The sequence below is a fragment of the Nuphar pumila genome, chromosome 17 (genome assembly GCF_984573655.1).
Source record: "Nuphar pumila chromosome 17, dmNupPumi1.hap1.1, whole genome shotgun sequence".
Lineage (NCBI taxonomy): Eukaryota > Viridiplantae > Streptophyta > Magnoliopsida > Nymphaeales > Nymphaeaceae > Nuphar > Nuphar pumila.
The window spans coordinates 76,610,432-76,637,667 of record NC_143265.1 but is presented as its reverse complement, the minus strand read 5'-3'; the positions used below and the strand labels follow the sequence as shown (position 1 = coordinate 76,637,667).

The following is a 27,236-nucleotide window of genomic DNA, read 5'->3' as shown; positions in this document are numbered from 1 at the left end:
TCACATATTCATCTTCTCTGTGAGCTTGACTATGGTCAAGAACATGACCCTGTAAATGATGACCATCCCAAAGAGAATAGCAAGATCCACCCATTTGGAGTAACCCATCTCCACTTGCCACGTGTTCCTCAGTATCTCCTCACCAGTGATGGTGGGTGGGCCCCCTGCTAAGTTGTTGGAGAAGGTCAGCCCCTCAAACTCATTCTTGTAGAACCCTTGGTTGGCATACCTATGGAAGGCTATGTAGTACATTGGGTACCTCCAGAATGGCTTGGGAAGATCTCCAGGCAACCTAAAGAACCCTCCATTTAGCATCATGATGCCCTGTATCCCTGCTCCAGTGATGATGCCCATCAAGAAATCCGGCACAATGCTGGCCACAATCATCATCAAGCTCTCTACAACCATCAAACACACAAACAGCAGCAGTGCAAAGTAGACAAAATGCTCTACTCCACTCTGGAGACCAACCAAGTAGTAAGCAATGGCTCCCGGGAGCACAGAGATCAAAAGTAGATAAGGGATTGATGAGAGTGTATTCCCTATCACGAATGCAGTGACTCCATAATGCCCATTCAGCCTCTCACGACCAAAAATCTGGAATAACTACAAGGTTAGCTGGCTTACACACACACACACATATATGTATATATAGTCACTAGAATATGAGAAATAGAAATATGGGAATTTCCAACACTTTTTTTGCAAATCCAACCATGGGGATGTGCTTGGCATGGTGAATTTGCTAGGAACCAACCATTGAATGGTGTATTTTCGATGAATATGCATCAAAATCGGATGATTCAAGAGTCTGTTCTTATAAGACCACACATGTAGATCACATCGGTACAGTTAGATTCAAGAACAAAAAATTCATAAAAATCGTGGCACATATTCATTCTTATATTTTCAGTTCTCATATTCTAGTAACTCTCTCTCTATATATACAGAGAGAGAGAGAGAGAGTTGGGATTATATGCAGACAGAATTAGATGCAAACTGCAAACAAACAGGACATTTCCAATGTGTTCAATTCACAACTATGACCCTATAGATGTGTTGGACATGGTCCATTAATTGCTAGGCATCAACACTTGAAAATATATTTTTTTTGTGCCTTGAATATTTATTAAAAATTTTGAGTTGTTGATTTTGAAACCCTATAAAACCTACCCACACGTGACAAATAAATAAACTATAAGCTGATTCCTATAAAATCAAGCATGTATATCACCTGTACGATTAGTTTTTTAAAAAAGTGCAAGACCCCAAAAACACCAATTATTCATTGTTTGCACATATGCCCTACTTTCTATGTCTACTTTTTTGATAAAGTAGATGACATATGTAGGGTCAGATTTGCCAAAAAATAAAAAATACACGAGGGACATTTGCTTTAGTCACAAGTGAAATGATTATTCACGTCCTACCTCTCGAACAGCTTGGTGCCTAGGTTGTGAATTGCCTGACCGATGCACCACAAATACAATCCTCTGTTTAACAATAGACTAACAAGTGAATTTCTCAGGCTTATCAACCTGCTTAACTACGAGAAAATGGGCTTGAAGCTCTCCCCTTACCAACGAGTCGACTTTGGGTTCTTTCCTCCCAGGTAATCTCACTTCAATCTTAAACTTTGCCTTTATATGCTTTAGCATGCATATCAACCAGCCCGAGTCAGTGCTTCTTTCAGGTTGCCTAACAGTCTGAGGCCTCTCGTCTTTCCTCAACAAACAAGAAGAAAGAACTCAAAGCAACCAACTCAAAACAAAACATGCATCCTTGCCTGATCGGTTGGTTGGGTCACCCGACCCCACCTCCCTTGCTTCCATTCGAGCTACAAGTCAAAGAAGACAATTCCATAAACCGGTTTCACTCGAACAGTTGAAACACATGATGCTGCATTTGCTCCATCGATCGGGCTTGCTCTTCCATGGGAGCAATCCCTCACTTCCAAAGTAGGAGAGCAGCAAAAAACCATTATCTTTCTCCTCTCCTGTCGAAAGAAAAAAGCTAGAACCTATAGCCCCTCCCTCCGTCAGAAAGAAAATTGACTTTTTCCGGCGAGTCCCGTATTACATATTCAGACGCCACTCCAACTCCGAGGGCCCTTTCTACCTTTCCTCGAAATTGAATCATCTTATCAAGGGAGTCCACCTGCTTCGGAAGTCTTCTCCAGCTCCTCTTCCCTCAGAGCACCTCACTAGCCCCGGCTACCCCTTCTATGTTTTTTTATTGTCTTTCCCGATAAGCAAGGAGCTGTTAGAATGCGTTTTGCAAGTGAATCAGAAAAGAAAGAATGCCTCATTTTCTTTCTTATGGGAAAATCCGACACGACAGATCAAGACCCATAAAGGATTTGGGCCGATGGTGGGATCCCATATGAGATAATTTATTCTACTGGGTCTGGCTCCTATTTTGGCAAACAAAAGGGTTTGTGCTGATCCTCAATCTCATCTGAGCAGAATTAGAATCAAGATGGTTGTCATCCCTAGCTTGATGTTAGACCCCATACCAATCTGGTATTATCCCTGGGGCGTAAAAAAAGGAAAATTCGCTAAACAACTCGACAATCAAAAGATATTGTCAACCATAGGAACTTTTGCAATTATTTTATTTGAATCAGCCATTGCCATTTATAGAAAGAAAAATAGATTGTTAGTTGCGTACCAGCAGTGAGAGTACAATGTACTTATGCTTGCGAGCCATATGGATCAAGGGCTAGGCTTATAGATAAGTTGATTAGATCAGTGGATGGGCAACCCGTCACACTCCTTTCTATTCGAGAACAATCCCTTCCTATTCATTTTGGTAGGATTCAAGGTTGATGCTTCTCCCAGTAGTAGATCCAGCTCTCAGATGTATCTATTGAAGCAACACAGGCAAACATGGAGTTGTTGCTTGGATCATAGAAAAGAAAGAAAGAAGATCCATCTTATGAACAAACAAAGACAGATGCGAGGTGAGGGAGCAACTTTTCAGGTCTTGTGGTACACTCACTCTCGACCCCAGGGTTGGCAAAATATAGAAAGGATGGCTGATGAGCTAAAAAAGGAAAAGTCGAGACGAGCCATCTTCCCCTCTCACCATTTCAAACCAGAAGTGATGCCACAAAGAAATTCCTCGCAGAAGAAGTGAGGAGATTCTTGATCGAGGAAAATGATCCAATTCCTTCAAAAGAATTGAATGAGGAGCCGTGTGAGGTGAAAATCTTATGTACGGTTTTATAGAGTGACAGTAATAGTGGATTATTTTTCAATTTTTTCGCTATCTCCTTTTGGGCGTGGGCAAGCTTCGTCGTTTGTCGATGATGGCATTTGCCCAACAACTATAGTCTAAGTCAAGTCTTTCCATGTCTAGGATGTGAACAATTTCTGCAAAACAAACACAGAAAGTGTACCTGTATTCGCCATAGAGCGCGTGCAGGGTATTTGGCATTCTCCTCGATCGATCGACGCCCACGATGAGCCCAGGCCTTAGGTCGGCGGTGAGCAAGACCCTGTACCACGTAAACTGGATGTGGAATTTGGGTAGACTTATAGCTATGAATCTCTCATCATCTTTGTAGCAGCCTACCCCCTTATATAATGGGAGAAATAGGCAGTTACGTGAATGTGGTCTCTTCACATTCACGTAACTCCCACCCACTAACCCCATTATGTGGCCCACTAATGGCTATCAAACCGGGTCACCCAGCGGGTTGGACCCAAACTCATTATGTCCAACATTCTCGCACTTGACCCATTGACACCAAAAGTGTATTAAATCGAGGTGTATACCGTTATCTCGATTTAATTCTTCACGTGGGTTCATATGCCACCCTTTATCACAAGGATGAATCATATGAGTCATGAAGATGAACACTCCTTTATGAAATGTCATATTCACATGTACTACATAATAATTTACCTTCAATGCTTAGGCATGTAGAAATTACCTTTATGAATGAGTTGGTCTCTTACCTATTCTGTTGGTCATTTAATATTGTTATTCTGCTATTCTTTCTAACCCATATGAGAGATTCTTTATGCAAAATCAATAATTTACAAAGCTATAGATAATCAAATACACACAAATGTGATCATAAAATGTATTGCCATACATCAGAAGGAATAAAAAAGGGCTCATCCCCTTTACATGTTGGGAATACAATCCTAATGCTAGCCCTTTAGTAAAAGGATCCACAATCATTTCTTTCATCCCAATTGTATCAATACATATCAGATGATTCTCAGTCATTTCTTCAACAATAAAATATTTTAACTCCATATGTCGGCACAATGTTTAGCTATTATTGTTATTTGAAAAAGACACGACTACTTCATTATCACAAAAGATCTTTAGTAGTCTCTCAATAGAGTCCATAATACCAAGACCTATAATAAAGTTTCTTATCCAAATTGCCTGTGATGAAGTCTCGTATAGAGCAATAAATTCTGCCTCCATGGTATGAGCAACAGTGGTAGACTACTTTCCACTTCTCCATGAGACAACACCATCCGCTAGTAAGAAAATGTATCAAGTAGTGAATTTTCTACTATCAATACACTCTCCTAAGTCCGCATCAGAGTATCCAACGACCTCTAGGTGGTCAGCTTTTCTGTAGGTCAACATAGAGTCTTTTATTCCTTATAAATAACACATGACCTTCTTTGCTGCCTTTCAGTGTGCAATGCCTGAATTTGACTAATATCTACTAAGCATTTTTACAACAAATGCTATATCAGGTCGAGTGCAGGTCTGCGCGTACTACAAACTCTCAACTGTCGAAGCATATGAAACATCATCCATCTAAGTCTTCACAATATCATCTCGAGGATAGTTCTTTAAGCTCAATTTATCCCCTTTCACTATAGGTGCTGAACTAGAAGAACAATTCTCTATCTCATATCTTTTAAGGACCTTAATGATATAGGATTTCTGAGAGAGGCCAATGACACCCTTAGTTCTGTAACGACGGATCTCGATTCCAAGGATATAAGTGGTCTCACCCATGTCCTTATATCAAAATAAGAGGAAATAAAATCTTTTGTTTCATGTAATAGACTCAAATAATTAGTTGTAAGAAGAATATCATCAACATATAAAACCAAAATTATGAACTTACTCCCACTAGTGTTTATGTAAATACACTGATCGACAATGTTTTCAGTAAATCCAAAGTTCATAATTACCTGATTGAACTTTTTATACCATTGGCAGGAGGTCTGTTTAAGTCCATAAATTGACTTATTCAATTTGCAAACTAAGTTATTCGAGTCATCTATGCTGAAACCAGAAGGTTGTTGCATGTATACCTCCTCATCCAGATCCCCATTCAGGAAGGTAGTTTTCATATCCATCTGATATAGCTCTAAATCAAAATGAGCTATGAGAGCCATAATTATCCTCAACGATTCCTTAGTTGAGACAAGAGAAAAAGTCTCATTATAATCAATGCCCTCTATTTGTGTGAAACCTTTTGCAAAAAGCCTAGCCTTGTACCTCTCCATATGACCTTTAAAGTCAGTTTTGGTCTTATAGACCCATTTACAACCAACAGGTCTAACTCCATCAGGTCGAGGTACAAGATCCCACACTTGGTTCTTTGCCATAGTGTCAAGCTCTTCTTTCATGGCATTGATCCAATGTATTGACCTTTCACTTTCAATGGCTTCTGCAAATGTGAAGGGATCTTTATCAATGTCTATGAAATCATTTGACTCTTGTAAATACACCACATAGTCTGGATGGATAACAGATTTCCTGATTCTGGTGAACCTCCATGCAGGTGCTATAGGTGGTTCAAAATGAGCCTCTGTATCCTGTTGTTGTTGTATATCCTCATCAACAACCAGATCTAATTGGGATTGATGTTCATTGACCAAACTTTCTCTTACATTATCCAAAGGGATAGTGATAGAAAAAATCAGCTCTTTATCCTTAGCAGGTGAAAAACCTGAATCCTGCATTTTCCTTAAAATCAATATTTTAAGACACATCTATCCCAACCAAACCATTTTTAAGAAATCATGCTTTATCTGTTTTCACTATCTATGGTGTGTGAGATGAATAATAAAACCTAAAGCCCTTTGACCTCACTAGATAATCAATGAAGAAACAACTAGTTGTCCTAGGATCAAAGACTTTTTATATGTGGGTTATACAATTTAGCTTATACTGGACATCCTCATATGCACATATATGATAAAGAAGGTTTCCTACCTGTCCACAACTCATAAGAAATCTTTTGAACAACCTTCGTATGAACCTTATTCAAAATATGCATTACTGTCCTAAGAGCTTCAACCCACAAGGTCAAAGGAAGATTTGAGTGATTCAACATCGCTCGAACAATTTCTTTAAGCGTACGGTTTCTCCTTTCAGTTACATCATTCTGGTAAGCACTACCAGGCATGCTATACTAAGGTATAATACCTTTCTCTTTTAGAAACCGCGCCAATGACCCTTCCTTTTGTCCCATCTCAGTGAAATAACTATAATATTTGCCACCTCTATGAGACCTGACACCCTTAATAACTGCATCAGTTTGTTCCTTTACTTTTTTCTTGAAGTCCTTTAAAACCTGAAAGACTTCTGATTTTTCAAATAATAAGTAGAGATATATATACCGTGAGTAATTTTCTATAAAGGTGACAAAATACTTTTTACCCGTATAACACGGTGAAAAAGGGCCGCACACATCCGTATGCACTATTTCTAACTTTCCATTGTTGTGTTTGACATCTTTCTTATACGTGTTAGACTTCTTAGCCTTTATGCAGTCAACACATGGCTCTATATTCGTAAAATCAAGCGATCCAAGAATTCTCTCTTTCATGAGTATTTGGACTCTCTCTTTTGAGATATGTTCTAACCTTCGATGCCAAAGTAGATACAAACCATCACACATATATGCAAAACCTATATTCATTGAATTTTTCATAATAATAAGTTTAGAATTTTCAAATTTAAATACAAAGCCAAACTTATCAAGATTTAAAATTGAAATCAGGTTCCGACTATAGGATGAAACATAGAATGTATCGACCAAATCCAATATGAATCCTGACTCCAACACAATCCTGCAGGTCCCAACATTCTTGACATGCGAACACATCCTATTTTCAGAAAATATGCTTCTCTTATGCTCTCTTGGTTCCCTCTTGTTCAGAAATGCCTGCAAAGAGTTGACAATGTGAACCGTGACGCCAGAATCAATCCACCAACTATGTAATGGAACATGAATTAAGTTGCACTCATGAAAAATAAATGACTTATTATCTTTATTTTTGAGCCACTTCTTATACTTCAAATAATCCACCTTCTTATGCCCCTTCTTTTTGCAGAAGAAACACTTGATAGAAGAACATTCTGACTGGGATTTAGCATTTGCTTGAGAGTTTGAACTCTCTCCAGTGGCTTTCTTCTGATTCTTCTTCTTGAAAGAGCTTTTCTTTGGCCTCGGCCTCTGTTTATTCTTATGAGAGGCCATATGTGCACTTGGCACCCTCTCACCCTTCAATCTTTTCTCTTCTTCAACACACTTGGCCAAGAGATCATTAACATACCACTCATCATTAAGTGTGTTTTAGAAGATTTTGAAGGGTCCATACTCAATTGGTAATGAGGTCAAGATCAGATGGATCAAGAAGGAGTCAGAGATGAAGAACTTCATGTCATTCAATTGAGTCACAATATTCCTCATTTCTAAAATGTGTTGTCGGATATGACTGTCACCAACATATTTCATAGACATTAATTTGGACATGAGCGTACTGACCCTTGCCTTATTAGAAGTGACAAATTGAGCCTTAATAGCTCCCAAAAATTCCTTCACTGTCCTATAGTGAAGAATGATACCTTGAATATTCCTAGCCACCCGAGATTGCAAAAGCAATAGGCTAAGTCTGTTCGAGCGCTCTCACTTCTTAGAGACAACCTTCTGATCGGTTGTACTCTGGTCTATAAGAGTGGGAGGTTCATCAATTCTAAGGGCCATATCAAAATTAATATAGCCCAAAGTGAATAAGATGATTTCTTTCCAATATGAAAAGTTAGATCCATCTAAACTGGTGATATTACTAGAATCGTCGATAAGGAAGAAACCTGATACAACAAAGAACGAAAACGAAAAGTCCTTACTATTATTGCTCAGTCGAGACTCGAGTTGAAAAGGTAAAAGTGAGACCCTTTATTTTCACCTTTTCTGAGACAAGCATAGTTGAGCTATTATCGATCCACTTTGGTGGAAACGGCAATACTCATAGTGGCTATGTCTCTTCAATTCACAAAAAATTGACTTCAGTTGGTGAAACTAATAGATCATGTAACCAAAAGTAATTTAGCATTGTACCTTTGGGTACAAACATGATTCATGGGCTGAAATACACATCTACTATTACACCCTGCGTGAATTTCAAACACAATGACCTACCTTTGGGTAGAATCGATGTTTCATAAATTTACACACAATCATAATAACGAATCTTAATACAGTCTAAAAAATCCTTAATCAATACGACTCAGATCACTTTGGTGATTACATGAATCAGTCAATCAAGATCTTTTACCAAAAATATATTCGTATTATGGAGCACACTCATGCACACAAGTAAATGCATGTATATCCATGACAAAAATACAAGTTCATGCTTCAACTAATATACATAAACTAACTCTCAAGAATTTAGTCATAATTCATGCTTAAAACCATCATGCATAACTTAACCAACACAAAACACATGAATTAACATGCATAAGTTATGGATGTTAATTAATGTGTTTTGTGTTGGTTAAGTTATGCATGCATAAGTTATGGATGTTAATTCATGTGTTTTGTGTTGGTTAAGTTATGCACACAAGAATGGCGAATGCGTTAGACCTGGGTCTGACCCGATCCAAAATGGACCCGGGTCTGACCCAACAGATCAGACCCAAACCCAGACCCAGACCCGGGTCAGACCCCATGGTCCTGACCCAACAGATCAGACCCTGACCCAGATCTCGAATGGATCTGGGTCCAGACCTGGGCCAGAGCCGTCCCTATAAACAATGGCAGACCCGTTAGGGTTGCCTTTAAAAAAAAAATCGGCTTTCGGTTTCTATAAAAACAGAAACTGAAAGTCGTCGCTCTGAAGAAGGGAGGAAGACGAGCAACTGACGTCGACGAGCAACCAACACCGATGAGTAGCTGACTCCCGCGATGACAAACATCGTCGACGAAGAGAAAGCTTCCCAACATCATCGGTCGACGACCAACCGAATGATCCGCCAATGACGACGTCCATCACGATGCCCATCCATCTTCGGCGACATCAAATCCCCTCCGGTTCAGAGAATGTCACCGGCGAGGATGCCAGTGACTGGTGACCCAACGACGAATGCACCCCCAACGACAGGTAAGGGTTTCTATTTTTTTTTTATGGATCTGTCGTCGGAACAACTGGTAAATCGGCGATGCCGCTGGACAGCCAGCGACGCTGACAAGGCCGCCACTGCTCCTTCACCTCCTCGACAAAAAATCATCGACCAAAATCCCCAACCCGATGACTGAAGGGTTTTGGTGAAAAGGGTTTTTTCAACACTGCTTTTTCCGGTGACCGATGCAACAGGTAAGGAGTTTGCTGCACTCCGCCGACAATCCAGTGGTCTGGCAAACCCCCCTCCCCATGCAACATCCCACGATGATCCTGACACCGACAGACTTCACTGCTACCCAATGGCGTAGGTTAAACTCTCGACCCTCAACCCTCTACATATTATTTTTTTATAGAGGGTCGCCTAAGCCAATGACTGTCAGGAATGGTTGTCGCCTCACGATGTCAGTTGCCATCGTTTGGCAACCAACGTCGCCCCACGGCGACGGGAGGTCACCGACTAGTATGGCTCTGTCGCCGGTGAAGGCTATCGCCCCACGGTGACACTCTGACGAAAATGTTGTCGCCTCATGGCGACAGTTTGTCGGGAATAACAATCGCCTCACATTGACTATCACTGTCAACCTGCGACTTAAGTCGCCCCACGACGATAGTTGCAGCAAAAAACTTGGAAGGACCTACGCCCCCACACACGCAGCATAATGCGTGTTTGTGGGCCCATAACCCAATGTGGGCGATTTCTGTAAAACAAACACGAAAAGCGTTCATGTATTCGCCATAGAGCACATGCAGGGTATTCGGTGTGCTCCTCAGCCGATCGATGCCCAGATGAGCCCAACAGGCCTTAGGTCGACGGTGAGCAGGACTCTGTACCACGTAAACTGGATGTAGATGTGGAATTTGGGTAGGCTTACAACTACGAATCTCTCATCATCTTAGTAGCAGCCTACCCCTTATATAATGGGAGATACCTCATTATGTGGCCCACTAATGTGGCCCACTAATGGCTGTCAAAGAGGGTCACCCTGTGGGTTGGACCCAAAGTCATTATGTCCAACATAGGACCCTGCTCTTGTGTAAAAGAAACTGGCCTACCATCGTCAAAAGCTCGTAGGCGGTGAAAGAAATTGAAGAAAGAAACACTATCCCTTTCTAGAGATGGTTGCTCATGTAGTCTAGCGGATCCTTCTGCAGCAATGCTGGTGCCAATTAATCCAAGCGGGGCTTGCCCTCTTTCACCTCTTCTCCTTGTCTACGTCCTCACTCATCAGGAGCTGAGCGAGAAGAAGGAATTCCGCTATTGATGGACCAATGCTACACCAATAATGGGTGTATGATTTCACTTTAGCTTTGGTTAACCTTGAGTTGTAGCAGGGAGACATGCATATGAATGGAGAGAAACCTCTTTCTTATACAGTCTCCCCTAGAACACACGTTAAACAAAGCCCTTGAATGCAATACATAGGATGCTCCATCTATCACCCAGAAGTTTCTTGGATCTATTCGGCATTTCTCCTGTTAAAATACAAAATCAAGCTACAAACCTTATTTTATGGTTGGTGTATGAGAAAAAGTTGAGGAGGTTTGGAGGGAACAAATATTTCCCTCTACAGTGCGTGAGTTCAAAGCAAGGTTTGTTGAAAGAATAGATCCACCACCCCGGGGAATGAAATAGAAATGCCTAACCCAATGGCCCTACTACACCATTATCGACCATCCAACTTCTAAAAGTTTAGGCAAAACAGAAAGGATTGGCCCGGTAGAAAGAGATTTTCCCAATGTTGAGCTAGAGCATAGGTGGGGGAGTGACGTAGGATACCACATGTGTCAAACCTACAACTGTTACATATGCTATATTAAATGCAACAATTGCTTTCAACGCCTGGAAACCAAAACAAATATTTGAAATCAAAGCAAAGTAGTAGAAAGATATGAGAAAATATTTACTCCAAATCGCTGATGAAGTCCCAACCTTTATCTGCGTATGCAAAGAAGCCTTATTTTTAGTCGCTTGACAACTCATTCAAATCTGTAGGTTACTACGAGCCCCATACCAAACTTTGTCTGTCAATGATTCTTTGGATTCTATTGGTAATCGTTCGTCTATTAGTCCGAAACTGAGTGAGCATCTGTATCCATATCCAAATCTATCACAATAGGAGTGGTTAAGACAATCTAGAGACCTTTTTTAGTTGCTTGCCTTCACTAAAGAAAGACGAAGACGAACCCCTTTTAGTATACTTTCAGCCAATCTTGCTCCTGAACCGATAGTAGCAGCCTATAGGGCCATCATTGCATTTATCTAGTTTTAATGGGAGTAAGAGGAGATCTAGTGTAACAGTAGATGATTCCAGATGACCGAAGCATAAGGTCAACCTTGTGAGAATATAATCGGATGAAGAGGAACCTACTGTGCAACCCCAATGATTAGGAGTCAAAAGAAAAGCGCCGAAAAAGCTTATGCTTCGTTGAATGATCCAAAGACACCAGCAGAAGACTTGAAGAAACACAACAAATCAAAGAAGTTGAAGACACCACAACAACGATTCATTACATAATAGCAATGCCCTTCATAGGATCCTAAACACACATATCTGCTGTCACCCTAAAGTGGACAATGACAACAAAGATGGCACTTGCTACACTATCGATTTGAGTGGGTTGGGACGTGTCTATCACCAAGGAGAGTTACACACCTCCCTCTAGAGTCATTGATGCTTCCAATGTTGTTTGGTCTGGCTCAAGGGAAGGCAAGATGTATTCTTTCTCTAATTGAGATCAAGCCTTCATCCGTTTGAAGTAAGACACCCAATCTAAACTCTCAAATCTCAGGCTACAGGAATTGATAAAGAGCTTGAGAGTGGAGACTCTAAAGAGAGCAAAAGCGATTGTTTAACTAGTCTCTCTTCTAAGTAGAGGCCAAAAGGCCTTCAACTACGTTTCATAGTTATTTTCAGAAAAAATGTTTTCACCAAAGTGACCATGATGAGAAGACTTTAACATCAAAGCGACCATAATGACAAGACTTTTGGACTGTGTATGATATGACTTGGGTACATCAAATCATCTCAGCGAGTCCATTTTGACTTATACCAACAAAATGGACAAGTACCAAGGGCAAACAACCCCTCTTCCAATCAGAAAATGAATACTGGCATAATACAAAATGAATTCATTCTAACCAGTCACAGAAAGATGGAACCTACCTATACCCCATCATTCTACTCATATGTACTTGGTTCTTATATAAGGTTAATATTTGGTGCTATCAAAATTATATAGAAATATTGAGCTGAAAATCATAGGTTTTATATTTCATTTTTAGATTAAATACTAAGGGTTATACAAGTTTTGTTTAGTGGGAAATGGGTTTTGAATCATATGGTTGGGTTGCATGAGCAGGTTGTTTAAGGGCTTCAAAAATTAATGGTCCACAATACACTAAAATTGGATGACTCAAAAATCATATTTTTGGATCAAAATAACACGAGGTTTGATCCTTAGCAAACAAACCATCTTAAACACATCTATCTGGTTACATTGTGTCGATAAAACATGAATCTATCATTTCCACCTCAACAGTTCCATAACATTTTGTGCATTCAATAGCACCAAATATTAACAAACACACACACACACACACATATATATATATATATATATATATATATATATATATATAGAGAGAGAGAGAGAGAGAGAGAGAGAGAGAGAGAGAGAGAGAGAGAGAGACCCGTAACAGTGGACGGGCTTCTCGTCGAACAGGGATGCATCCGATGTGGGGTATTAGCAGCATCTGGCATCATTGATCCAAGCGAGATCAGCGGCGGAGAAGCATCCACTAACAGTGAATGCTTTGTGTGTCCACTGTTACAGGCTTCTCTCTCTCTATATATATAGAGAGAGTAACACTTATTGTCAAACACCTAAATAGTCCGATGTTAAATTGGACGAATGTGTGCCGCTGATGGTGCACACGATCAGCTGCACACATTTTTTTTAAGTTTTTGGACATTTAGCGGCGGTCCTAGACTGCGCTAAAAGCAAAAAACTTTTTTTGGAAAAAACACATACTTGGACGCACTGGGCGCATCTGACAAAACATGTTTTCCTATATATAGGATGCAAGTCAGTAAAAACAAAACCTTCATGTGCTCAGCAAATGAAGGGAATCCACCGATAGCCATGAATGTCAAGAATGCTGCCACAAACATGAGCATGGATCCTCTAGCCTGTAAATTTCAATTTTGACATACAAAGTTTCGGTTCTGGCAATCAATGGCTGACATAAAATAAAGTTGAATGTGGGTGGATCAGCTTTGTTGATCGATATACCTGAATGGATCCAAATGTGTGCCCGACATTGTAGAAGATGGTGCCCACACACAAGCAGAGTGCAATATATATTGCTAGATGCAGCCAGTAGTAACCCAGATCCCTATACATGTTCACAAATGATCTCTTTGTAAGAACTATAGCTTGTGTGAAGAAACTTGATTGGCTTCCTTTCTTCTGTAATGGGACACCTTCCTACAAAATTGAGTTAACAAAATTTAGTAAAAGACAAAAGATTCAAAAGCAAAGACATGACTGTAATATAGTGTGCATTTCTGTTCTTACGCTTTTGTTGATCTCTGCAACCATCCTTGACATTTTCTCTGCTATATGGGACGAACTGTAGGAAGTAACAAGAGTCTTGATTGCTTCTGCAGCTGTAATTACCTTTGCATCCGTCCCTTGGTCGATATCCTGAAATAAAGATTTAATAAGTGACCGTTTATATGGAGTTTCTATATATGTCTATCATGACGGTGGACGTCAAAGGGGGAATGTTCTACAAATCTTACCATGTCAAAATCAGAGTTGATGGTTCTAAGATAGTGATCCGATGGATTCCTCAGAGATGGACAAGGGAAACCATTTGCTGCAAAGAACTGCAATCAATGTTAATTTACTTGAAAGAGAAAGGATGATCATGGTGTTTGAGCTATCCACTTGAGGTTTTGAGGCTGCGTTAGTTTGATTCTTGACAAAAAGTTCTAACGCTTCAGGTTTGCTGAGAGACATACAACATTATTAATAATCGATCACCTTAAAAAATAGCAAATGGAATGGCTAAAAGTGAGGGAGGATCAGGTGCAATGTGATTGTACACTTTTTGTGCTGCTGCTGCATTTGGTCACCCACCATCTGCTGTATCCCAAAGATGGTGGTTTATCAGGTGCAGCAGCACACTTAAAGTGTGCAATCACATTGCACCTGATCTGCCCTCGCCGAATTAAACCAGAGGTGGGCATCGGGCGTATATATACTTGCAAAATAAAATATGCTAAATGAAAAGTGCTAAATGGGTTTTTCTGCTCTTTGGGTGTTTCTTTGGCAGTTTGGACCCCACAAATGTGTTGGGCATGGTTGTTACGAAGAATCCACACTTGAATCATGTATTTTTTATGAAAAAAATGATACTTGGATCCTAAAAAATTTATAAAGATTTTGGACCATTGATTTTTTGAATATTATAAAAACACACTCATGTATTGGAATCAAACACTTAAAGAGCTGATCCCTATAAAATCAAGTACATAGATGTGTTAGAATTTAAAAATAAAATAAAAAAACCTGAAAAACTCATTTAGCATATTTCATTTAGCACGTATCCATTACTCTCTATATATTATATATAGAGAGTAATAGTGGGTGCTAAATGATATGTGCTAAATGAGTTTTTCAGAATTTTTTGTTTTATTTTTGAATTCTGACTATACAGATGTGATCTATGTACTTGATTTTATTGGGATCAACTATTGAAGTGTTGGATTCCAACACATGGATGGGTTTTTATAAGGTTAAAAAATTCAACGGTCCAAAATCTTTATAATATCATTTTTTCATCGAAAACACATGATCAGGTGTAGATTTCTTGTAAATCGACCATCCCCAACACATTTATGGGGTCAAAACTGTGAAAAAAACATTGAAAGGGCAGAAAAATCCATTTAGCATGGATCAATTTCGTACCTACCCATTTCTCTATGTATAAGGAGAGACTAAAAGTGCAGGTGCTTAATGATACATGCTTAATGGGGTTTTTAGGTTATTTTATTTTATTTTTAAATTCTGACATTACAAATGTGATCTATGTACTTGATTTTATGGGGACCAGCTCTTGAAGTTTTTGATTCCGATACATGGGTGGGTTTTTATAAGGTTCGAAAATCACAGTCCAAAATCTTTGTTAGTTTTTCAAACTCCAATTTTTTTTTTATCGAAAACACATGATCCAGGTGTGTGGATTCTTTGTAAATCAACCGCGGCCAATACATTTATGGGGTGGGAACTATAAAAAAACACCCCAAAGAGCAGAAAAACCCATTCAACACTTATCATTAAGCACATACACTGTATATTCAGCCTGGCCAGGCCATTTAGCCTAATGGGCGGACCATGGGCCAGGGTTTTCCTAATGGGTTGGTTGGTCAATTGACGTGCCGGCCTGGTCAATTAGCGGACCAAGTCGGGCCGTAGCCCACCCTTATATTAAACTGGCCCTATTTCAAATCAAAGGTTAAAAAGTGACATCTTATATGGGTGTTAATTTACAAAGAAAGTAACTTCAGGTATCTATTTGACAGTGTAAATAAAAAGTCTGGGGTCTTAAAATATTTTTCAGAAAGTATGAGTGCTTTTTGAAATATTATACAAAAGGTGGCTTTTAAATGAAAATTTGTCATTATATATATATTGAGAAATATTATAAAATACAAGTTTGGGCAAGAAATAAAAAACACGTGTTTTCTATATTGTTAAAAACACGTACGTACATTTATGCTTTCTAAATGAAAACACATTTCTCTCAATTTAACTTAGATTATCATTAAACCAAGTTGAGGGATAGGACCAACGGGGGCGCCACTTGTCTGGTAGGAGCAGCTAGTGTACGTCACCTTGTGTTGAGACGTTGCAGGTTCAAAACCCAATGGTATATTTGCATAAGTGGTAAGGGTCTGCCTAACCTCTGCTTGCCTTTAAAAAAAAAAGTCGAGGTAATAGGATAATGGTACTGATTTACCCTTTGAATTTTTTTTTTAAGAAAAAAGTTTCAAAAACACACATAAGCTTTTGGTGACAGTCAAAATTACACCCAAGCTTTGGTGATTGCAGCACATTTAACGGAAACTTTTACTAAACCAAACCTTTGTTCATTTATCAACCATAAATAAGGTTAGGTGTGTCTTTAATTAACCACTGCTTGACATGAGGACAGTAGGTATGGCAGGTAGGGATGGCAATGGACCGGGGCGGGGGACAAGGTCTCCACCCTCGCCCCGTCTCAAGATTAGAACCTCCATCCCCACACGGGGATGGATTTTAAAAAAAAGTTGAGGTAATAGGATAATGGTACTGATTTACCCTTTGATTTATTTTTTAAGAAAAAAGTTTCAAAAACACGTGACAGTCAAAATTACACCCAAGCTTTGGTGATTGCAGCACATTTAACGGAAACTTTTACTAAACCAAACCTTGGTTCTTTTATCAACCATAAATAAGGTTAGGTGTGTCTTTAATTAACCACTGCTTGACATGACGACAGTAGGTATGGCAATGGACCGGGGCGGGGGACAAGGTCTCCACCCTCGCCCCGTCTCAAGATTAGAACCTCCATCCCCGCACGGGGATGGATTTTAACCTCCACCCCCGCCTTCATCCCCGTTTCATGTTCTCCATCCTCGGTTCAAACGGGGATGAGGCAGGGCAGGACCCCATTTTCCCGTAGTCTATTGCCATCCTTTAGAAGGACTGGGGATGGGGATGGGGATGGGGATGGGGATGGGGATGGGGTGGGGCGGGGCGGGGCGGAGCTAGGCGGGGATCGTGGCAGAGTAGGGAAAATTGTAAGTCCATCCCCGCCTCCATCCCCGAACGGAGATGGATTTTAACCTTTGTCCTCGCCTCCATCCCCATTTCATACCCTTCATCCCCGGTCCAAATGGGGCGAGGCGGGGCCCCGCTTTTTTCCGATCCACTTATTCCAAAAAGGAAAAGAGCTCACATTTTCTCCATTTGAATTCTCTCACCTTATCTTCTTACACCCAACATTCCCCCACAAATTCAAAGAATGAAAATGGGAGGAAACCTAGATGCAAGATGAGATAATCTGCAACAAGACATATCATGCTTTCAGTAATGATACCTTGCAGTTTGAACCACTACCTTAGTTGACTAACATTACCCTCACAGGAACGAAGTGAACTGAAGTCTTGAACTTGAACCTTTGGTGTAGGAGTGTCCATTAGCAACAACACGATAAAGGTTCTGGTTATAATCTTTAGGGGCAGCACGTTAAAGGCCATGCGCCCGAATCCTGTTTTATGAGTGACTTCAGAAATAACCCCATTTCTTAAACTGCGTCCACACAGTTACACTCACATAGGTGGACTTCTCCAGAGATGCACTGCTCACATGTCACGTAGAAGGCTTTGAACCCATTCAGAGTTTTAACTCTTCCTTAACTTGCAGCTACAACACCTTTCCAGAGTAATCAGGGGAACAGACACAGATACATAGTATCACATTAAGAAGGTGCTATCCAGTTTACCCTACAGCTTGTTATTACCACATTGAACCTACTATGTGGGATCTCTACTTAGATAGGTTGGGTTGCTACTGTAGATGAACTACTGATGAGTTTCAGTCTCATCACCTCTCTAGATTTCAGAACTAATGACTTATCTAGTCCTTTCATTAATGGATCAACTGTGTTATCTTTGGATCAAACATAGTCCACAACCACCATCAACTGAGACACTAGTTTCCTTACAGATTTTATTTTGACTTGGATGTGTCTTCTCTGCTTTTGATTATATTTTGTGCTTTTGACTTTTGCAATTGTGACCATATTGTCGCAATGCACAGATATTGCAGGAATTAGTTTGCTCATTAAAAGAAGTTCCTCAAGAAGTCCTTTTAACCATTCAGCTTCCAATCCTGTGATATCTAAAGCATAGAGCTCAACCTCAAAAGTAGACCATGACAAGATGTTTTACTTTACTGATCTCTAGGCGACTGCGCTGCCACCCAAGGTAAATACATACCCTGTTACGCCATAACTCTCACAGTTAATGGCTATCTAGCTCACATCATTATATCTCTTAAGTACGATAGAGAATCTCTTGTAATGCAAACTCAAGAAAATAGTTCCTTTCAGGTATCTAAGTATCCTGCCCAATGCCTTTCAATGAGTGCGATTTAGACAACTTGTGTATCTACTTAATTTTGTCACGGAGAATGAAATATCCGGTCTCGTGCAATTTGCAAGATACATCAAACTTCCAATAATCTGAGAATACCTTAATTGAGACATAGGGACACCAATCGTATTCTTATAAAGATGAATAAAAGGGTCATATGGAGTTGCTACAGATCTCCTTTGGTTATAGCCAAATTTTGTAAGTACTTTCTCAACATAATGAGATTGAGAAATAGCTATATCATCAGTTGAACGAGTCAGCTTTAAGCTTAAGATCACATTTGCAACACCCATATCCTTCATATCAAACTTACTACTAAGAAACGACTTCGTCTCATTCATAATTCTCATATTAGAACAAAACAATAGAATATCATCTACATACAAGCATAAAATAATACATGCATCACTTTTAAGTTTGCAATAAACACATTTATCAGATTCATTGACAACAAAGCCAAATGATAAAATAACATGATCAAACTTCTCATGCCATTGTTTAGGGGCTTGTTTTAGTCCATATAATGACTTAAAAAGTCTACAAACTTTATTTCCATTATCAGGAGCCATATAACTCTCAGGTTGATCCATATAGATCTCTTCTTTAAGATCGTCATGCAAAAAGGCAGTCTTCACATCTATTTGATGGATCGAGAGATCATAAATGAAAGTCAGTGCAATAAGCACCCCAATTGTGGTCATCCGAGTAACCGGAGAATAGGTGTCAAAATAATTTATTCCCTCATTTTGTTTGAACCCTTTGGCAACCAGTCTCGCCTTGTATTTATCAATAAATCCATCTGGTTTTAACTTCTTCTTAAATATCCATTTGCACCCAATAGTGGAACTACCACGAGGGAGGTCAACCAGTTCCCAAGTGCCATTAGAGACAATGAAGTCCATTTCACTCTTTATGGCATCTTTTCAATGCCTTGTTTCAGGTGAATCCATTGCATCTCGAAAAGTGGGAGGATCATCCTCGATAAGGTAAGTGATAAAGTCACTTCATAAATCCTTGGTAATCCATGGTCTCTTGTTGCTTGTTGGTTCAACCACTTCCTCATACTCAAATGGTCTAGGGTAGAAACAAGATGACTCAACCCCCACATTTGTCATCCTTTTCACATGTTCAGGAATGAAACCAGCAGTTGAAGGTATATTTAAAGAAGAAAGATCCTGATGTACATCAACTTTTATGGGAAATACATCCTCAAAGAATGTAGCTTCTCGAAGCTCAATAATAGAGTTTACATCTATGCCAGATATTTCAGACTTAATTACAAAGAACTTGTAGGCATAATTGTTCTTTACATAACCCAAAAAGACATCATCTACAGTTTTATGACTCAGTTTCTTCCTGTTGTGCTCTAGGACAAGTACCTTTGCAAGGCACCCCCACACTTTAAGGTATTTCAAGTTAGATTTTTAATTTCTCAAGAGTTCAAAAGGGCTACTATTCTTATGCTTCTGAGGAACTCTATTCAGAATATGGCAAGCTGTATTCAGAGCATCCTCCCACATATAGGTAGGTAATCCAGAACTTCCTAGTAGAGCATTTATCATGTCAGTAAGGGTTCTATTCTTTCTTTCTGCAATCCCATTAGATTGAAAAGAATATGGAGCAATAAACTCATGAATTATGTTAACAGATTTGCAATATTCAGTGAGTTTGTTAGAGGTACTATCAGATCTCAATCTTTTAAGTTTTCTATGAGTTTGTGTTTCTGCTTCATTCTTAAAAATAAGAAACTTATCAAAAAATTCATCTTTTGATTTTAGCAGATACACATAACAATATTTAGTACCATCATCTATAAAAGTGATAAAATACTTTTTATGATTTCTAGTTAACACTCCATTAAACTTACAGATATCTGTATGCACCAGATCCAATATTTTAGAATCTCTAACAATCGTATGGAATGGTTTCCTACATTGTTTTGCTTGCACACAAATTTCATATTTTTTAGTTTTATCTATGAAATGCTCATGAATCATTTTTAAGTTCATCATGCGTTTCACAGAATTGAAATTCATATGACCTAATCTATTATGGCATAAGTCAGATGATTCTATATTATAAGCAACATTAGACAATGAATCAAAAAAAATATCATTCTCTAATTTATTACTGCAAACATGTTCAACTCAAAGTTTAAACAAACTATCATCTAAATACCTCTTGCCAATAAAGGTTCCAGAATGTAAAATAATAACTTTATTACATTTAAAGTTAAATTCATAACCCTCTCTAACAAGACATGGACCACTTAAAATGTTCCTTCTAACTACAGGCACATGGTGCACTCTGTGTAAAGATAGAACTCGTCCTAAAGGAAACTTTAGATCCATGGGTCCAATCCCTAACACCTTTGCAGCCGTTGAATTGCCCATAGTCATGAATTTGCCTGCAGCAGCCTGGTATGAGACAAAGACAGACTTATCAGCACAAACATGCACATTAGCCCCAATGTCAACCAACCACTCAGTTGACTCATAAACGTGATAGATTTGCGGGTTAACAGAAATGTACCTAGTACTGGTCCCAACGACCTCAGTCACCATATGGACTTGAGGCATTCCATCTGTGATCCCATGAGCCTTGGCCTTCTTGGAAGGACATTCCTTAGCCCAATGCCCAACATATCCACAGTTCCAGCAAGGTTTGTTCTTTGCCTTTTTTTTTTATTTTGGTCTTAGGTTTAAATTGGTTTTTCATTAGAGATTTCAGTTTATGTCCCTTGCCCTTAAAAGATCCGGTCATCATGTTCACTTTATGTTGTTCAGTTGGCATCACAACCTGTTTTTGGCTCCTATGCTCTTCTTCAATGGCTATGGCTACCATAAGATTATCAAGGGAGATCTTCCCTCTATGGTGCTTGAGTGACATAACAAAAGTCTACCTAAGACTTAGAAAATTTCTCTACGATGGTCATAACTTGAAACTTCTCAGGAAGTTTTATATCAGCCTCAGCCAAACTGTGGAGCAACAACAAAATTTGTGTGCCCGCTCAGTGACCGACTTGCTCTCTGCCATCTGATATTTCAAAAACTTGGCAACAAAGTATTTCTCAAGACCGTGGTCTTCGGTATTGTACTTTTTATCAAGTTGATCCCATAAGGCTTTAGCATTAGTAGATGAGGAACAATGTACATCGAACAACGTGTTGGACAAAGCCAACAACATGCAACCACGACATATACTGTCATTATCTTTCTACTCTGCAACCGCATTGACCGCAACATGATCGGGGTAAGTTTCAGAAACGGAAGGGCAGTCGTGTTTCAGAATAGATAACATCCCTATCGTAGTGAACCAAATTTTCATGCGTTGTTGCCAATGCTTGAAATTTTGTCCGGCAAATTTTTCTAGCATACCGAACATGTCTACTTTTGGTACAAAAGCAAAAGAAGTCGACATGCTTAGAATCTTCTCTAAGTTTGTTGGATCGTATTTTAGTTCACAACGTTCCACAATCAATAACATGATATAAAACATGACATAAATCAACATGAAAATCATGATAGACAGTTGATTGAAACATGAACAAGGAGCAAACATGTCGGTTTTCGCATCATACCAAAATCTAGACAAAAGCAAAACAACAAACAATTGCATAGAACACAATAAAAACAACCAAAGCATGTTAATATTATGTAAAAGGCTAAGGTGTACGGAAGTACTCTCCTTAGAGAAGATTTTCTCCCACATACAGTACAAACAGGGTTCGACATCCTTCCCCCAGGATACAATAGTCTCGATGATCAGGATCGGTGCACTCCGATGGATCGTCTTTCGAAGACAACTTCTCTGAACCGATATTGTTGAAAACCCCTTTAGGGATAACTCGGGAGAGAGAGAGAGAGCAACAGGGAGAGAGAAAATGCAGGATCAAAGACTTCCTCAGAATTCTGTGTTTATAGCATATGCATAACCCCAACCCTAACCACGTTTTTATAACCCACGAACGGTTACAAAAATGTGGAAGGGACTCGTTACGAAATCTGAGGAGAGTCGAGACCCATTAACGGACACAGACTACGAGGAGTTGTGACCCATTATCATTTCTCATAACCCATTAATGAATACAAATAATTGGAGCAAAATGTATATTGGTCTTGATTGGATATAGCCCTAAAGGTCCAATTATCCGAACCCGACACAACGTGGTAGGCAAGCGCGTGCGTGTGTGTGGTAGTCATCCCACTCTCTTGTTCTTAGAAACAGGGGTATGAGTTTTCATATAGGTTATAAAGCCTATAACTTTCTTGAAACTCTTCAATACGAGACTATTCCACATCATCAAGTCCAAACTTATTTCAAAAAGGAAAATATCCCACATTTTCTCCATTTGAATTCTCTCACCTCCTCTTCTTACGCCCAACATTTATAAGGTCAGATACAAAACAGTTTGCATCATAAGATTTAAGAGAGGTATGAAGATGAGAGATGACATAAGGAATGAGTGGAACCAAACTGCCCATCTTTCCAATATAGCTTCTGAGCCTTGGGGGTAAGGCTGGTAAATAAGCTGAACCAGATGAGCTTGAAGTATTCAAGGTTGGCGCATTCTTGTGGTGAGTTAAGCCGCTGACTTGTTTATAAAAAACAAATTATTTTAGAGCTTAAAGAAATATGATTGCAACATAATACTTGAAAAATATATCTAAAACATATATCTTATTCTCTGACAAGAAAATACTAGCCCCTGTTTGGGTAGAACACCATAACACTTGATCTGTTGTCGAGTACCTAATGTTTATATTCAGCGTGGGAGTTTTTTTGCGAGTTTGAATGAGCTCTTTGCAAGTGGCTCAACTCTTAGTTTATGGTGCATCTGCGTCTGGTCTGCGTCGAAACACACTCAAAATGATGTGGTTTGTGGGTCTCACTGCGACAGCACAAGCCTCGAGGTTCATGTTTAACCCCATAAACTAGCCACACTTTTAATGTGTTGTTGGTCCCCAAGTAGGGCTGAGAACAAGCTGAGCCCCTTGCAAAGAGCTCATTCCCAGCCCTACTTTTGGGGCCCAACAATACATTGAAACCGCGGCTAGTTTGTGGGGTTAAACATGAACCTCGAGGCTTGTGCTGCCGTAGTGAGACCCGCTAACTACATCATTTTGAGTGGAGAGGGTGGTGTATGTTCTCCCCCGATGATTCACTGAATCCCACGTCTGTGTTCGGGGGTCTGAATGAGCACCACGTATACAAGCACATGAGGCTCGTATTTCTGTGTATGTTAACATCACTTAGCATTGGAGTCTGGTGTGGTTGCAAAGACTTAAGTACCCTTTCTTGCTATTCTTGCCATAAAACGACGGTTTGAGAAAATGACAAAAATATCCTTCATTCAAAAAAAGGAAAACAAACAGTTCAAAAAAAGGACAAACATGTCCTTCACCCAGAAAGTCGAGGATGATGTTGACTCTTCAAAGTCTACACAGCGAAACAAACCTTAGCCGACGATCCGATGGTGATCCGGCGAAACGATGGTGAGCCGGCGATCCGATGGTCATCCGGCGATCCAATGGTTATCCGGCGAAACGAACCTGAGCCATAAAAAATGTCTGTTTGAACTTTTCATCGTCATCTTCTTCTTCTTCCTTCTCCGTAAAACACTGTAACCCCCCCCCCCCCCCCCCCTCTCTCTCTAGAGAAGAAATGAAGGGAGGTAAAGAGTTCCCCCTAGAGAAGGCCATGAACATCAACCCTCTCACTCTCTCTCCCTTCTCTTTCTACTTCTGTGCACATCCAGCAGACGATCCTACATTGCTCCATCAAACACTGACTGTAGCATCGTTCAATTTGATTCATTGTGGATCCTGATTTAGAGTTTTTGCCCTTATAGGAGGGGGGTCCGGGGGCTCCCCCCCGGCGCGGGTCCCGCTGACTATCGAAAAAAAGCAATAAAACGTTTTGTTAAATCATGTGGCTCATGTTTCCTTCGGTTGTTTCTTGCTCGAGGTTTTTGTAACACCCCTTTCCACGATTTTTCTATTTTTCTTTTTCTGTTTCTTTCCTACGATTTTTTCAGTGACTCCCCTACAGTGATTTTTAGTGTTGTCGGGTCTCCAACGAGCCCCACAATGATTTATAGTGTTGTCCGGTCTTCTAACAATGATTTGTAGTATTATCGGGTCTTCTTACAACAATTTATAGTATTTTTGGGTCTCCAACGAGCCCCACAACGATTTATAGTATTATCCGGCCTTTCAATAGCGATTTGTAGTGTCTTTCGCAAATCACTATAGCGATTTATAGTGTTTTTGGGTCTCCAATGAGCCCCATAGCGATTTATAGTGTTGTTGGATCTCACTATAGCGATTTGTAGAGTCTTCCACAAATCACTATAGTGATTTGTAGTGTTATTCAGTAAGCAAATCGCTGTAAATAGTGGTGTGAGGGTCATATCTCCCTAACCGGAGGTCATATTCCAAATCCGTAAAAAGTGGTGTCTTCGTTATTGAGTCTAGTTTATTCCTGTAAAATTTTAGTGACTTCTATTGTCATTTCATTCCCCATTTTAACTAAAAAACAAACCCCTATTACAGTATTTTCGGGTCTCCAACGAGTCAATAACGATTTGTAGTATTGTCAGGCTTTCCTACAGCGATTTGTAGTGTTTTCGGGTCTCCAACGAGCCCCACAACGATTTATAGTGTTTTCAGGTCTCCAACGACCCGCGTCGGGGGAGAGCCCCCGGACCCCCCTCCTGTAAGGGCAAAAACTCTAAATCAGGCTCCACAACTCATCAAGTTGAATGATGCTACCCATGCTGGGAAGAGCCCTCAGACCCCCCTTCTGTAAGGGTAAAAACTCTGAATCAGGCTCCACAACTCATCAAGTTGAATGATGCTACCCACGCTGGGAGGAGCCCTCAACCCCCCCTTTTGTAAGGGTAAAAACTTTGAATCAGGCTCCACAACTCTTCAAGTTGAATGATGCTACCTACGCTGGAAGGAGCCCCCAGACCCCTCTTCTGTAAGGGTAAAAACTCTGAATCAGGAACACAACTTATTTAGTTGAATGATGCTACCCACACTGAGAGGAGCCCCCAAACCCTCCTCCTGTAAGGGTAAAAACTCTAAATCAGGCTCCACAACAATCAATGTGCAGGTTGAATGATGCTACCCACGCTGGGAGGAGCCCTCAGACCCCCCTTCTGTAAGGGTAAAAACTCTGAATCAGGCTCCACAACTCTTCAAGTTGAATGATGCTACCCAAACTGGGAGGAGCCCCTAGACCCCTCTCCTGTAAGGGGTAAAAACTCTGAATCAGAATCTGCAACTCATTTAGTTGAATGATGTTACCCACGCTGGGAGGAGCCCTCAAACCCTCCTCCTGTAAGGGTAAAAACTCTAAATCATGCTCCACAACAGTCAATGTGCAGGTTAGTCGGTGCTTGATGGAGCAATGTAGAATCTTCTGTTGGATGTGCACAAAAGCAGAAACACAAAGAGAAGAGAGAGAGAGAGAGTGAGAGGGTTGATATTCATGGCCTCCTCAAGGGGAGATTTCTTTCTCGGATAATGCTGCAGTGCAGAGACTAAGTCTTAAATAATCATTTTCGGAACACTTAAGTCTTTACAACCACTCCTTTTCTAGAATCGTCATTTTTTTTGCATCAATGAAGGAGAGGGTACTTAAGTCTTTGCAATCGCATCAAACTCCAACGCTAATTATTGCTGACAAACATGGGGATACGAGACACACATGCTTACATACGTGGTGCTCTTTGGGACCCCCCGAACATGAGATGTAGCTAACTGTCCTGTTCGGGGGGGGGCATATAACCTGCTTCGTTTTGAGTGCGTTTCGACACAAACCAGACACAGATGTGCCATAAACGGAGGTAGGAGTTAAATGAGAGAGAGAGAGAGAGAGAGAGAGAGAGAGAGAGAGAGAGAGAGAGAGAGATTCTGTTCTGGTTTATGCTTCACCTGCTAACGCATCAAGAAGAGTAGATTTGCCGGAGCCTGAAGGGCCCATGATGGCCAGAACCTCACCGGGCTGAGCGTACCCAGTCAGCCCCTGTAGTATAGCCCGAGTCCCACCTTTCCCATCTGAAGCAATGACCCACAAATCCTTCCAACTCAGATACACACCAGACCTCTCCTCTCCCACTAGAGCACCACCCTCCCACTTCCCTTCTCTTACTTCTTCATCTCTGCAAACCACCATTTCTGGTTCCAGCACTCTACCCATCTGCGGGTTGGCCCGTGTAATCGCTTGTGCCAATACTGACATTTCTTCTTCTTCTGAATCAGAGGCATACATTGTTGCCTGCTTGGTGGTATGCCTAAATGGATTCAGACTAAGGCTACAATCGGCGTCATAATCCGTACTGTCCTTGACCTTCATGTTGGTGGGCTCAGGTCGAAGCGATCTCGATGGACTAGGATTAGGTGTCCATCGGGGGACAATGATTTTGGTATCCATATTCTGCAGACTTCATTAAAAAATTAACCAATGTTGTCAGAATCGATTTCAGACCTGTAAGCATGAGTTTCAAAATGATTCAGAGAATTGGCCGATTAAAACTAGAAGTGAATCGAGCTGAATCGGTCAATTATATTTTTAAAATTAAAATATCTTTAAAAATAAAGAAAGAAATTAAAACAGGCTG

General features: G+C 40.1%; 1 protein-coding gene across 1 annotated transcript; it reads right to left on the bottom strand.

Annotated features, from left to right (window-relative positions):
* LOC149812297 (ABC transporter G family member 1-like) lies at positions 1-27,049 on the bottom strand. The gene is made up of 7 exons (XM_089993024.1): positions 26,551-27,049; positions 19,153-19,244; positions 14,207-14,293; positions 13,980-14,108; positions 13,695-13,889; positions 13,505-13,591; positions 1-597 (listed from the first exon to the last, which is right to left on the bottom strand). The coding sequence occupies exons 1-7, from the start codon at positions 27,047-27,049 to the stop codon at positions 1-3; spliced, it is 1,686 nt and encodes a 561-aa protein (XP_089849150.1).
* Between the last annotated feature and the right edge of the window lie 187 nt (positions 27,050-27,236).

Excerpts from the sequence above, each read along its gene's own strand:
- LOC149812297 (XM_089993024.1), bottom strand. The coding sequence starts at position 27,049 with ATGGATACCAAAATCATTGTCCCCCGATGGACACCTAATCCTAGTCCA. Across the intron at positions 19,245-26,550 it reads TCTTCTTGATGCGTTAGCAG|ATGTGAAGACTGCCTTTTTG; the intron begins GTGAAGCATAAA and ends TCCATCAAATAG. Across the intron at positions 14,109-14,206 it reads TCAACTCTGATTTTGACATG|GATATCGACCAAGGGACGGA; the intron begins GTAAGATTTGTA and ends TCTTTATTTCAG.